At 39.8% G+C, this 13090-nt stretch overlaps 1 protein-coding gene across 1 annotated transcript in view; it reads left to right on the forward strand.

The window, feature by feature from the left end:
- SMOC2 (SPARC related modular calcium binding 2) overlaps positions 1 to 13090 on the forward strand; it is a 173303-nt gene that overhangs the window by 118539 nt on the left and 41674 nt on the right. Inside the window, 2 exon segments of the mRNA XM_043543235.1 lie at positions 2618 to 2804; positions 9661 to 9743. Coding sequence (XP_043399170.1) covers positions 2618 to 2804; positions 9661 to 9743 — 270 coding nt within the window.

Consider the following 13090-nt stretch of genomic DNA (forward strand, 5'->3'; position numbering starts at 1 on the left):
GAAATGACACCACCAGAATCCCCTTCCCACGTAATAATAATATAATAATTACAAATTGTCCAACAAATCATTAAGAGCACTGACTGGTTGAGAAATAGGAGACAAAGGGTAGGAATACATAGTCAGTTTTCACAGTGGAGAGAGGTAAATAGTGGTATCCCCCAATGATTTGTACTGGGACCTGTGCTGTTCAACATATTCATGAATGATCTGGAAAAGTGAGTGAACAATGAAGTGGCAAAGTTGGCAGATGATACAAAATTATTCAAGATAGTTAAGTCTAAAGCAGACTGGAAGGAGTTACACATGGATCTCAGAAAACTGGGTCACTGGGAAACAAAATGGCAGATGAAATTCAATGTTAAGTGCAAAGTACTGCATACTAGAAAAAAACAATACTAACTATATATCTACAATGATGGATTCTAAATTAATAGTTACCAGCCAAGAAAGAGAACTTTGAGTCACTGTGAATAGTTCTATGAAAACTTCCACTCAATGTTCAGCAGTGGTCAAAAAGGCTAACAGTGTGTTAGGAACTATTAGGAAAAGGGTAGAAAATAAGACAGAAAATATCCAAATGCCAGTATATAAATCTGTGGTGCACCCACACCTTGAATAGTGTGTCCAGTTCTGGTCGCCAGATCTAAAAAAGGATACAGTGGAACTGGAAAAGATTCAGAGAAGGACAACAAAGATGATCAAGAATATGGAAAATGGCCTTCATACAAGGAAAAGACTAAAAAGCTTACCGACTACAAAGCTTTTAAACAGACCCTCCATCCACAGTATATAGATCCTCTAATTATGGTGTGGTGTTCCAGTTTCAAGACTTTAAAATCTTTTTAATATCATTTTATGTTAGTGCTTAGACCTAATAAAGGGCATGCAAAACTAATCAGGGCACCGGCAGACTTCTGCTCTCCTGTTGACATGCTATACACATCTAAAGGGACCTTGACCACAGCACTAAAATAAACATCAGTGCTGTGCAATCAAATCAGCAGTTTTAGCTTTTCACATTTCCTGGAAACTATTCACAGTGATTTTGGAACATGGCCATCTCAAAGCTAGACTTGCCTGCTATTTAGGGTATCAAGGTGAGATATGAACAGAATTTACTGGTTTCTTTTTCACCATGCCAAAGTATAGCTTGATGGTGTCTCTCAGTAGCAGGAGGACAGTGATGGAGCTAGAACAGCATTTTGAACCATAGGTGCCAACTTTCTCGAGACTGTGCCTCCAGTGATAAAGCATTTCATTCACACAATGGAGGACGCTAGATGAGGTTAGGTTGAAGCCATAACCCATTGTCGGCGGCTTGAAAATCCAGTCAAGGATTTAATTACAGCAGTCACAGGTTAAATTGTAAAAAATAGTGAAGTCTGCTATAGTTTCAAAAAAAGAGTTGTGCCCTTCAGTCTCAATTCACTTGAAAAAGGAAAATAATTTACTATGTATTACATTTCTGCTGCCACCTAGTATAGTGACTGGATATTTCACTGGACATAGTTAGTTTAGGATTGTTAGAATTTCAATCTATTTTATCAGGAATTCCTGTGATTGTAGTGCATTTACTACATATGTCATTAGTTTCTAACCTATTCATTGTGTTTCATTTTTGTTCACTAGATTGACAGGAATATCACAGAACTAATACTTTATTAACCCTTTAACATTGTGAGATCATGCTCCCAAATACAGCATGATTCTAAAGCTCCTGGAGGACTGAATAGGTCAAGTTATTGGCAATGAGATACTTTGATTTCTCAAGTCTGAATCTGGACCAGTTTGGTATTGATCAAAAATTATCATAATCTAATGGCTCTGTAATGGCAAATATGAAACAAATTGGTGATATCAGTTCATTTCCTAATGAGCAGCTGTTCACAAACCAGACCCATCTTGGGCCCCCTTGTTCACAGTTGCAGCAGGAAGGCCAAGGACTGAATGGGCATGAAGACAGAGCTACCCTCATATTCCTCCAAAGTGTGGACCCTCCGGAGAAGAACTGTTGTTGGTGCAGTGTGGGAGGCTTTTACTGCCTCTGCTTCCTATGTGGATAATCAGAGGTCTTTGGTCTCCAGGGCTGCTAATACATCACTTTTCATCAACAAGAAAGAAAAAAAAATCTGAAATGTATTTTAAGTGTCTCTTTTCATTCCTTAGCCTAAAGCAAGGAGCAGAATATAAAAGTACAAAAGAAGTGAATTCATGTACATGGAATTTTAAAAATTGGATTCTGGCACATTTCCCATTGATCTGTATAAAGAAAGTTTTACCCACCTGCACTCCCCATCCCCCCAAAAAACATTCCAAAAAGTGGCAGTAATTGGGTATCTAAGAATTCCCCCTAGCAAAGGAAAACCCTAGGGTAGTGTAGAGCTGTCGTGGTTTGGGGTGTGGAGAGGGCATGCCGGGGTGAGAAGGGGCAAGGGAGAGTACATAATGCAGCTGAAATCTGAGTCCAGTAAATGTAAAGTATTATGGCAACAAGTCTTATCAAAGTCCTTACATGTAATAGCACATAGCTAGGGGTTTATCTATCCATCACTCCATTGATCCTGAGGGTGCTTTCCATATCCTCGTCAACATTTCATCTATTTCTTTCTGACAGCATCGTCATGTGATCAAGAACTTCAGTCTGCACTGGAGGAAGCTAAACAACCCCAAAAAGACAATGTGTTCATTCCAGAGTGCGCTCAGGGTGGCCTTTACAAGCCCGTGCAATGTCATCCTTCCACAGGCTACTGCTGGTGTGTTCTTGTAGACACAGGACGTCCCATCCCTGGTACATCAACTAGGTAAGGCATTAGGAGTTATGATGTTTTCATACGTCCCCAAATAGGCTTATGGGGCCAGAAGCTCAGCAGGTGTATACTGGCATAGCTCCAATGGAAATGGAAATAGACTGATGTACACCAGCTAAGGATCTGGCACTCTGGATTAAGAGCTGTCAGAGCGTTAGACTAGGTGTCCAGCTGCTGACTCTGACTGCAATGTCGTGGGCAGCATGCGGGTATCTCCAATCTTCTCTTCCCCTATGTTCCTCTTAATTCATGCTGAGAAACTACAGGGTGGAAGCTGGGAAAGAGTCAGCACAGAGCAAGCCCCACTTTCTTGCAGTATGATGATGAAAGAGCCAGTTGACATTGTCTATGTAAGAAACCAAAACCAACATCAGAAATGTTTCTCCAGAAGTCCCCACAGCTATTTTCATCGGACAAGCTTCAATGGAACAATTGCCTTGAAACCACTAGAGAGAGGAAATATCATTTTAGTATGTTATTAATAGAAGCTTGGAATTCACTCCTCTTAGCTGAGCCGAATACATGGTAAAGTGTTCTGAGCCACATTGAGCAGATGCATTCAGGATGAATATCGGATTCCAAAGGAAGTTATTTAGGCCACTTATTGAGGTTTGGCTCCTGCAGGAACACTACAGAAAGCTCATTTAAAACCAGGGCAATGTGTACAGCCTGATGCAAGCATTGACCTTTTCATGGCTTGGTCAAAAGTTATTTTTTGACCGTTACATAAGATGCGTGGAGAACAATGTTTAAGAAACTGATTGCTCCCTAAGAATGTAATGCAGTGCAATCTTTTGTGTTCTTGGAGCATTGATTTATTGACAGTGTATAGAATTGTTTTGATGTCTGTTTATGCAATAGACTGGACCACGCCTGCACTGTGCAGACACTTAGCTTACGTAGGAGGAACCGACGGTCACTGGCAGTCTCCTATTTCTTATCCCTTGCAAGCTACAATCCTTAAACTGTCAAATTGAATTACCAAGATTGGCCCTTAAACTGTATGATCAGCACTTCTGATGTATTACCTGTAAACATGTAGTCTGCTCAGAAACAGCCCTGCTCTTGGTCTCTCTCTCTCTCTTTGTTTCTGGTTAAAAAATCATTTTGCCTTGATCCACTTGTTGGTGACATTTCTGTTTTGTTTTAACTTTGGGGCCAGTGCAGTTTTCTTTGCCTCAGCTCATACGTACAATCCATTTCCGAGGACCTTCTTTATTGCTCTCTCCAGTCAGAAACTGAAGTTTCTACACAGCTTCACGTTGGATTAAACAAACCTAATCTTTCCGGGATCTTTCTGCTAATGCTTCATGTGACTTCTGCTTCACAGGGTAGCCGTTACATTTTATTCATATTGCCTCCTTTCATATTATATTTTTCCTGTAGCCAAACATTTCATGCAAAGCTCTTCTCTCCCGACCCATTGGTACAAAATGTGCCTTTCATATCTTTGGATGTTGGTCCTATTGCCTCTCTGGAAAAGAACGGAAGAGCACTGGCAGAACTGACGGTTTGAGCGATGGGGATCCTTTTCCTCCATTAGTCTGTGGGGAGTCTTTAATGAAGTGAGCACTGTGCACAATCAGTAAGAGCTGGACAGTAGGCAGCTTTCTTTATTCCATGATTTTCTTTCTATAGTTTGGAGTGGAGAGGGGGAGGGAAATCAATGTTCTTCTAACTCAGGAGCTCTTTCATTTTTCACAAGTAAGGACTTGTGAAAAATGGTGCATCTGATCTTCCCATCAAACCGTTCCATTGAAAATGCAAATCGGAGGAACAACTTATAAGAAAGAAAATAGAAATCCAAGACAAAGGGCTAATACCAAGGACAGTATGCAAGAAAGAAAAACACTCTTTGAAAATCTGTAGAGTTGTTAGTAGAGAATAACACAGAATACACCGGAGCTGGCAGTTGTTGGCATAGCAATTTGATGCTGTACTTGTTTGTGATATGAATACAAGAGTGTGTGAATGAGTGCTTCAGTGTTTCACTTCTAATGCACCTAGAGTACTTTGGTCACCACAGTAAATAATAGTCTCATTAAATCTGTCAGACAACATGAAGGGATGGAGTAAGTGCACGTTACCCCCAACGATTGGCTGCCCCCATCATTTTGAAGCCAAGGAATGATCAGTTGTCAATGAAAGCGTTCCAGAAAAGAGGTAGCATTGTTGAAATAAAACAAAGATGGTGGAATCAGTGGTAAAAAAAGTAGATAAACGAACCTACCCTAAACTGCATGCTCCTCAAATGCAGATAAAGGGAGTTTATCCATTTCTCATTTACCCTTCATTACATTAGTGGGTGGAATGGGAAATTAACAAAAGAAATTAAAGACAAGAGCTTCCTGGCAATAACATTAGTAAGTCTGCTGCAAAGAAATGCAAAGGAACTCAGTGAGGCTGAACGTGAAAAAACTTGCTAGGACAAAACCTAAGACCAGTGGAAATGTCTCTGGTTTAAAAAATAAATAAACCAAGTGGAAGCAGGGTTTATAAACAAATAAACATTCCCTTAAAGTTCTTTCAACCCATTCACTAAAAAAATTGTGCTAATACTTGAAATGAAAGGAACCTACAAAAGACTGTAAGCAAATAGGAAACTGACTACACTATTACATTTTCTACATTGTGTTAAGTTCACATAAAAGAAAACAAATATCATAAACAGTGAAAAATGGCCTTGACCCTGCAAACACTTACTTAAAGTTAAGCATGTGAGTAATACAGTAGTGCTTTTTAATTTATGACTTTTAACGTGGCAATGTCCCCTTTCCAATATAAACCTGTCATTCCATCCCTCTGCTATCCTGTTGTCCCCAACTTCTGGTATTTAATATCTTCTTTCATTGGGTCTCAGTGCAGCTACTTTTCTGTCGGCTCAGCTGGGACATTTAGTGATAGATTGACAAAAGAAGGTGACAGTTTTATTGCCTTTTGGGGTTAAAATCAGATCTTTCATGCTACAGTATTTTAACACTTATTTTGCTTTATAGATTTAGATTATATATGATGTACTGCATTTGTATTTACCATAAACCTAAGCCAATAGGGCAAAAGTGCAGATGGCAGAGGGGAAAGTAGGCAAGGGGGAGGGAAAGGGAGGGAGGAAATGCAGAGTGGGGTATCAGATTAATCAGGGATCAGGCTGGTTGCCAGGTACTACATTAGCGTGCACCACTCAGAGATTTCTCTTTCACTCTTTCCCTGTCTGATTGAAGAGGTCATCCATCAGATAGCTGAATTCTACCTTGCCATCAAAGCAGCTTCTATTCCTGTTGTTCAAAAAAAGTGCCTTTTTCACTCACAGGAGACACACTCACATGGGCATGAAATTGCATTGCACCTTCCTGGAGCAAACGCTTTATCTGATGGGCCACTAGACAATTCAATAAACTTTCATCAGACACTGTGAAGATAAATTAAGCACTGAAGGGGAAAAAATCCCTCACTGTTTCATCCTGTCCTGTAATGCAGAGTCAGAATGGTTGTGTGGTGTTCTCGCAGCTAGCGAACTTCAGGACGTTGCAAAGTTTGTGATGCTTTTAAAATGAACAGTTTGTTGATGAAAATCAGATAAATGCATTTCAATTAGACCTTTTAAGATATGACTGGGTTTATATGGTCACTGGGAGCATGTGTAATGTGGGTATTTCTTATAAGTTGAGCAACCATATGTAGCATTAAATCTAAAATGTTAGAGAGGCAGAATGAGTGTGTGCAAGTATGGACGGGGAGGTAGAAGTGTTTTTTTTTCAAAGCCTTATCTAAAAAGGCACGCTTGTTTGTTTAGAATTTAAGCTTTCCCCTGACGTGCTGTAAATTCAGACGTTGCAGGTATGAACTAATGCATGAGAATCTGAAAGTATAATTCCCCAGAAATAGCCCTCATCTAGTTTCTCTGAGCTGAGTGAAATGTAAAAATTAAACATAGAGCACACAGTAAAAGATGAAAAGCATACTAGATTTTAAAAATTAATTGTAATCTATGAGCTTATTAGTAATAGAATCATAGAATATTAGGGTTGGAAGAGACCTCAGGACGTCATCTAGTCCAACCACCTGCTCAAAGCAGGACCAACACTAAATAAATCATCTCAGCCCGGGCTTTGTCAAGCCGGGCCTTAAAAACCTCTGAGGATGGAAATTCCACCACCTGCCTAGGTAACCCATTCCAGTGCTTCACCACCCTCTTAGTGAAACACTGTTTCCTAATATCCAACCTAGACCTCCCCCATGGCAACTTGAGACCTTTGCTCCTTGTTCTGTCATCTGCCACCACTGAGAACAGCCAAACTCCATCCTCTTCAGAACCCACCTTTAGGTAGTTGAAGGCTGCTATCAAATCCTCCCCCTTACCTCCCCGCCATGCTTCTCTTCTGCAGACTAATGATTTTTTTAAACTATGACCTTTAATCTTACCATGTCCCCTAAAATACAAAGTGAGACGGATGGGATATAAACTAACAAAATAATGGGATTTATGAGTTAAGGCAAAGCAACCTGAATATTAACCTAGTTATGCCTTGTCATTGCAACCTATGGCCTTGATCCTGAAAACACATACACCTGCTGGCATTTACTCACATAAGTAATCCTATTGAAGTCAATGGGACTTTTCACATGTGTATTTGTGTGCAAGATTGAAGCCTATAACTATTGAGAACTTCAAACATGATGAAAAGATTTTACCAATTCTAGGTGATTTTTAAACAACTAGACTATAGTCAAACGAATCTAAAAAAGCGTTTGTGGGTTCAATTCAGAAAAGCACCAAAAGGTTCTTTGATCACCAAATGGTGCTGAAAATCTACTGAGAACATGCAGTGTTTCAGTACAGTAGAAACTATTAAAATGTCAACACGTGCCAGCTATTACACATGTACTAAAGGTGCCTCCCATATTGACTATGGTGAACCAATGAGGTGATCGTAGACACATGCAACTGCTATAAATGCTGATTCTTTTCTAAAAGAGCCTTTGTAATTCCTCCTCCATGTCCCAGCTGAAACAAAAAAGTGGAGAGGGACACAGAAATGAAAAGAAAGCAGCCGTCTCTTGTCACAGCTCACATTTCTTGGATTGTCATTCGTGAAGGGGGACTAAATCTCACAGTAACTGCTAGTGAATCAGGACTGACACTGCTACGTAATCCACAGCCAGCAGTGTGATCAAAGCACCATTTTCCTACATTGTCTGTGAGCTTTCACTTGTTGGGATTCCAATGGCACTTCAAGAGTTAAAGACAGGTAAAAGGGAAGCAGAAAGAGATCCTCTTTTAAATAGAATTTAGACAAGTTTCTTATCCGCATTTTATGTTTAAAATGCGTAGGACTGGAAGGGAACTTGAGAGTTCTTCTAGTCCAGTCCCTGCACGCGTGGCAGGACTAAGTATTATCTAGACCATCCCTGACAGGTGTTTGTCTAACCTGCTCATAAAATCTCCAGTGATGGAGATTTCACAGACTCCCTGTTCCAGTCCTTAACCAGGCAATTTGTTTCAGTGCTTAACCACCCTGACAGGAAGTTTTTCCTAATGTTCAACCGAAACTGCCCTTGCTGCAATTTAAGCCCATTGCTTCTTGTCCTGTCCTCAGAGGTTAAGTAGAACAATTTTTCTCCCTCATCCTTGTAACAACTTTTTATGTCCCCTCTCAGTCTTCTCTTTTCCAGACTAAACAAACCCAATTTTTTTCAATCTTCCCTCACAGCTCATGTTTTCTAGACCTTTAATCATTTTTGTTGCTCTTCTCTGGACTTTCTCCAGTTTATCCACATCTTTCCTGAAATGTGGTGCCCAGCACTGGACACAATACTCCAGTTGAAGCCTAATCAGTGCTGAGTACAGTGGAAGAATTACTTCTTGTGTCTTGTTTACAACATTCCTGCTAAAATACATACTCCTACAGTGCAGGCTGTGTCTGCTGTAACTGTGCTAATAGATTGGTAGTAGCAGCAGGAAGCATCAAGACTCACAACGTGTTGCATCTGAAGATGGGGATGGGGCTGTAAATGCAGAATAGATATACTTCATCATATAGCATCTTTTGCAAGATCATGGGGAAGACAGCACAGTTGGTGGCATTTGATAAGTCTACTTGCAGAGACAATACAAATAGCACAGGGTTTCCTGCTACTATCTGTGACTCACAGACTTTCCTTAATTAAATGTCTAAGAAAGAGACAAGATATATCATGTATCAAGCAGTAACTGAAGATCAGCTGAGTCCATTCCACTCTCCAGTTCAAACCATCTCCTCGTCCTCCAGACTTTTCTGTAACTGCTGATGATTAGTGGTCAGCCTTTTTTACATAAGCTAATGTTTGTTCCAGTCACAATACAGTAATACACAATTTTAGTACTGTAATATTTACCAAGCACAATACGAGGTTGTTGGGGAGGGGAGGGGGTAAAATTGTTTTTCAGAAACATCACAATCTGAACAACATGCCAGCTGCCAAATGTGTTATATGGTTTACAGCTTTCTACACCAGTGTTCTGGTAGGTGGGAGGAACCTAATTTTCTTTTTGTATTGGGTTTCCTAATGTTTCTTCACTGCCTTGGTTCCTCAGTTTCCCTATCAACATAATGGGCTCACTGATACTTTCGTGGTGTTGAGGATGAATGAATTAATATTTGCAATGAGGTCTTTGGAAAATCGACACTATATGTCTCATTTCACTTCTGTCTATATCCTTGTGTACAACTGTAATGAGAACAAAATTACACAGTTCAGTCTTTGAACAAATGAGGTATAATTTCAGTGTAACCATATAGAGTTCGAAAGAAGAATAAATCGAAATTAAGTTGATTTCAGTTTGTTTGTTTTCTCTTTGCTTTCCCTGTAGGTATGAACAACCTAAGTGTGATAACAGCGCCAGAGCTCATCCAACCAAAACAAAGGATTTGTACAAAGGACGCCAGCTTCAAGGTCAGTGTAATAGATGAGTTTTGCAGCACATGTTTCAATGGTGTTTAACAACTGGAATAACTAGGGGGAGTTCCTTACCATTGGCCTAAATAAATGCCAGGGTGTTGCTACATTGGTCTGTCATTGACTGAAGCCAGAGAGTGGAGGTTTGAATTGAGGTGGCTGTAAATAAGGGGATAGACATTTTGTAAGTTGCAGTAAGATTTGCTTTCTCAGGTCCTGATTCTGTGGACACTGACATCAGTACAAGTTTTCCACCAATTCAGGATCAGGCCTTTGTTGTATTTGTGTAATATTAGGTCTAGACAACTGGATTTTGTGGTATCAGCTGCTGTAAAAGGAAATTGTGGATCATTCTAAAGTAGGAAATCAGAAACAAGCAAATAATTTGGGGGATTTATTTTTGGGAAATATGGGAAACTTCTCCGTTCACCACCCACAGAAATTTCAAAATGCTTACTGTGTCAAGAATGTCATTCAATGCTGAAGTTTATCTTCATTAAAGTGTGCGTTAATACTGCCTATCTAGAAAGTAAATGTAATTGCAAAGTATAATTTGAAAAGAAATAGACGCAACAAATGCAAACTGTATCTGGTTAGACTTTAAGTAATTATATGTTATGCTCTTTATGGAAGAACGTATATAATGCATGCTCTTTTAAAACATTCATGGTATCTCTCTATGGTACAAAAACCTGATTTGCAATGAAATTTGAGCCTGGAGTATGAATTTCATGACTCCTTGCAAAACACCCCTACTCTGTTTCTTTTATGAAAATGGGCATGCAGTGTTCAGGTTTTAGATGGGAGCGTTTAAGTGCCACATAGGATAAACATTGAAATTCAGCACAAGGTCCTCAAATAGCGCTTAAATGGGACTTAAGTAGCGAATAGGTCTTGGGCTAAACCTACTGATTTAGTTGGGGATTGGTCCTGGTTTGAGCAGGGGGTTGACCTCTTGATGACCTCTTGAGGTTCCTTCCAACCCTGATATTCTATGATTCTATACTTCACAGTTGTGAATTTCACCCATAGGGCCACATTCATCCAGGGTGTAATTCCACTGAAGTCAGTAGTTACTCCGGGAATTATTTTGAGCCATAACTCACTAGCCTGCCCCTACTGAAGCCTACAGGAGACTGGTCATTGACTTCAGTGGAGCCAGGACACCAATTACTCCAGTATTTAGTGACTCCCAAGAAATTAAATTTGAAGTAACAACACTCTCACCTTCTGCTTGTAGGTATAAAACTTGAATAGTTAGTAGATTGTGTGTCTTTTGCATATTGTGTCTGTGTGTAAAGAATATATTTCTGGATAGCTAAGCTGAAGAAATTGATTTTATATTTAGTTCTGAGTATGGTGACCTCTGGTCATTCTGATTGCTAGCAAAAATCTTTGAAGAAACTTTTGCTCGGGGGGATAATGCCAGCTTTCACACTTCTCTTCTTTACCCAAACCGGCAGTGTTTTTACGCAGTGCAATAATGAAGATTTGACCAAAGACAGGAACTTTCTGCCACTGAGACTATTTAAGAGAGCTTTCCATGCTGTAAGCTTCTACCCAGTAATTTCATTTTGGTTTAGTAGGCAATGAGCTTTTGATTCTTTCCTTCCACCCTACAGTATTTTGCATTCTATCAGCTTTAACCCCACAAACCACTGCTGCAATGTCAACTCATAATTACTATGAATTCTGTGTGGCACAGATTTGGTTGCCTATATTTATGTTGTTTACCCTTAAATAACCTTTGACTTTCAAGTGCTTTGTACTATAAGACAAGGAGTCCTGGTGAAGTCAGTTCAACTACTCACAATATAAGATTTTAACAGCTGCATTACTATTTATTGTTTCTCTACTTCTGTTAGAAACAATTGGCCACCTCCTCAGCTGAAATAAATCAGGATAGCTCCATTGACGTCAGTGGAGGTATGCTGATTTACACCGTTCCAAAGCAGGTGTTGCCTCAGACTGGCTAGGCATGCAACAGAATAAGGCTGATGGTATCTGGAACCAAGGCTTTAAACTCATGCTTTCCTAAAAGAATGCCAGTTTTTACATTTCAGCATTTTCTCCACCCACTTTTAAGGAGCGTATGTAGTATACCTTGACTAAGCATAGAATTTGCTTAGGCTCAGAGTTCATGTAAACAAGGAAGTGATGTCATCATTGGAATTACAACATAGGGCTAGGTTGGTCAACCGACGAGTAGATACCCTTGCTGTCCCTAATCCATTTCAGCAATCAGTTTCAGTAGGTAACAGTGCTCCACAACCCCCAACACGGAGAGAGACTCATGATACCAGCTGCCCCAGCGATGGCTGCTCACTTTTGCCAACCCTCCCAAATTTTCCTTCTTATGTGGCTGTCTATTCATAATGCTGGCCCTGTCTCTGCTCCTACCACCCTGGAAGAAAGTACTTAGATGAGACACAAACTTGGATCTAGTAGCACATTGAGCTAGTGCCAGATCACTGCAGGTAGCTGGCCTTTAAGGGCCTAGTTCTGCTCTCCTTTCACTTACTGAGAATTTACACAGAAGTTTACTCCCACTGAACACAGTGGAATTATTCATGGAGAAGTGCTACTCAGTTAGAGTAACAACAGTAGAACTGGGCCCTTTGTGAGTATCAAAGAAACTCTGTAATCCTGTGTACAATTTTATAAAATGTATTATAGCTTCTTCCAAGAATGTTCTGCCTTTACATAACTTGTATTGATGTCATAGGGGCAAAGGTCAGGAAGAAACCTCCTGGCTCACTGAATCCAGTCCCCTGCTTGTCACAGGCAACCTCATTGTATAACCCTTCATAAACGTATCAAACTCTATTTTAAAACTAGTTAAGTTGTTTGCTCCCACTATTCCTACTGAAAGTCTGTTTCAGAATTTCACTCCTATGATGGATAGAAGCCTTCTTCTGATCTCTAGCTTAAATTTATTCAAGGCCAGTTTATATGTATTTGTTCTTATGACAACATTGTCCTTCAGCTTAAATAGCTCTTCTCCCTACCTGATGCTTGTCATTACATAACTTAAAGCCTTTTGATACATAGGTTCCAAATGTGACAAGTTAACATTTCAGAGTCTGATAATGAAAGAAAAAGAACAAATATGATAACCCATATAGATGTGTTAACTTGCTAATTCATTCAGGCTGTTTTCCTTGAGTGATCTTATGAACTAGTGCAGCAGCAGTGCTGTAACTTTCTATACGTGGAAAACCCATTTCCAGAGTGTTCTTCACAATATCATAGGAGTTGCAGGGGTGACCACATTTATCATTTATTGGAGCTGGGAGAATGGTTTGAGCAGTAATGCAAAGCTACATCAAGAAGTTGTGTGGCAG

This window comes from Chelonia mydas, chromosome 3, assembly GCF_015237465.2.
Source record: "Chelonia mydas isolate rCheMyd1 chromosome 3, rCheMyd1.pri.v2, whole genome shotgun sequence".
NCBI lineage: Eukaryota > Metazoa > Chordata > Testudines > Cheloniidae > Chelonia > Chelonia mydas.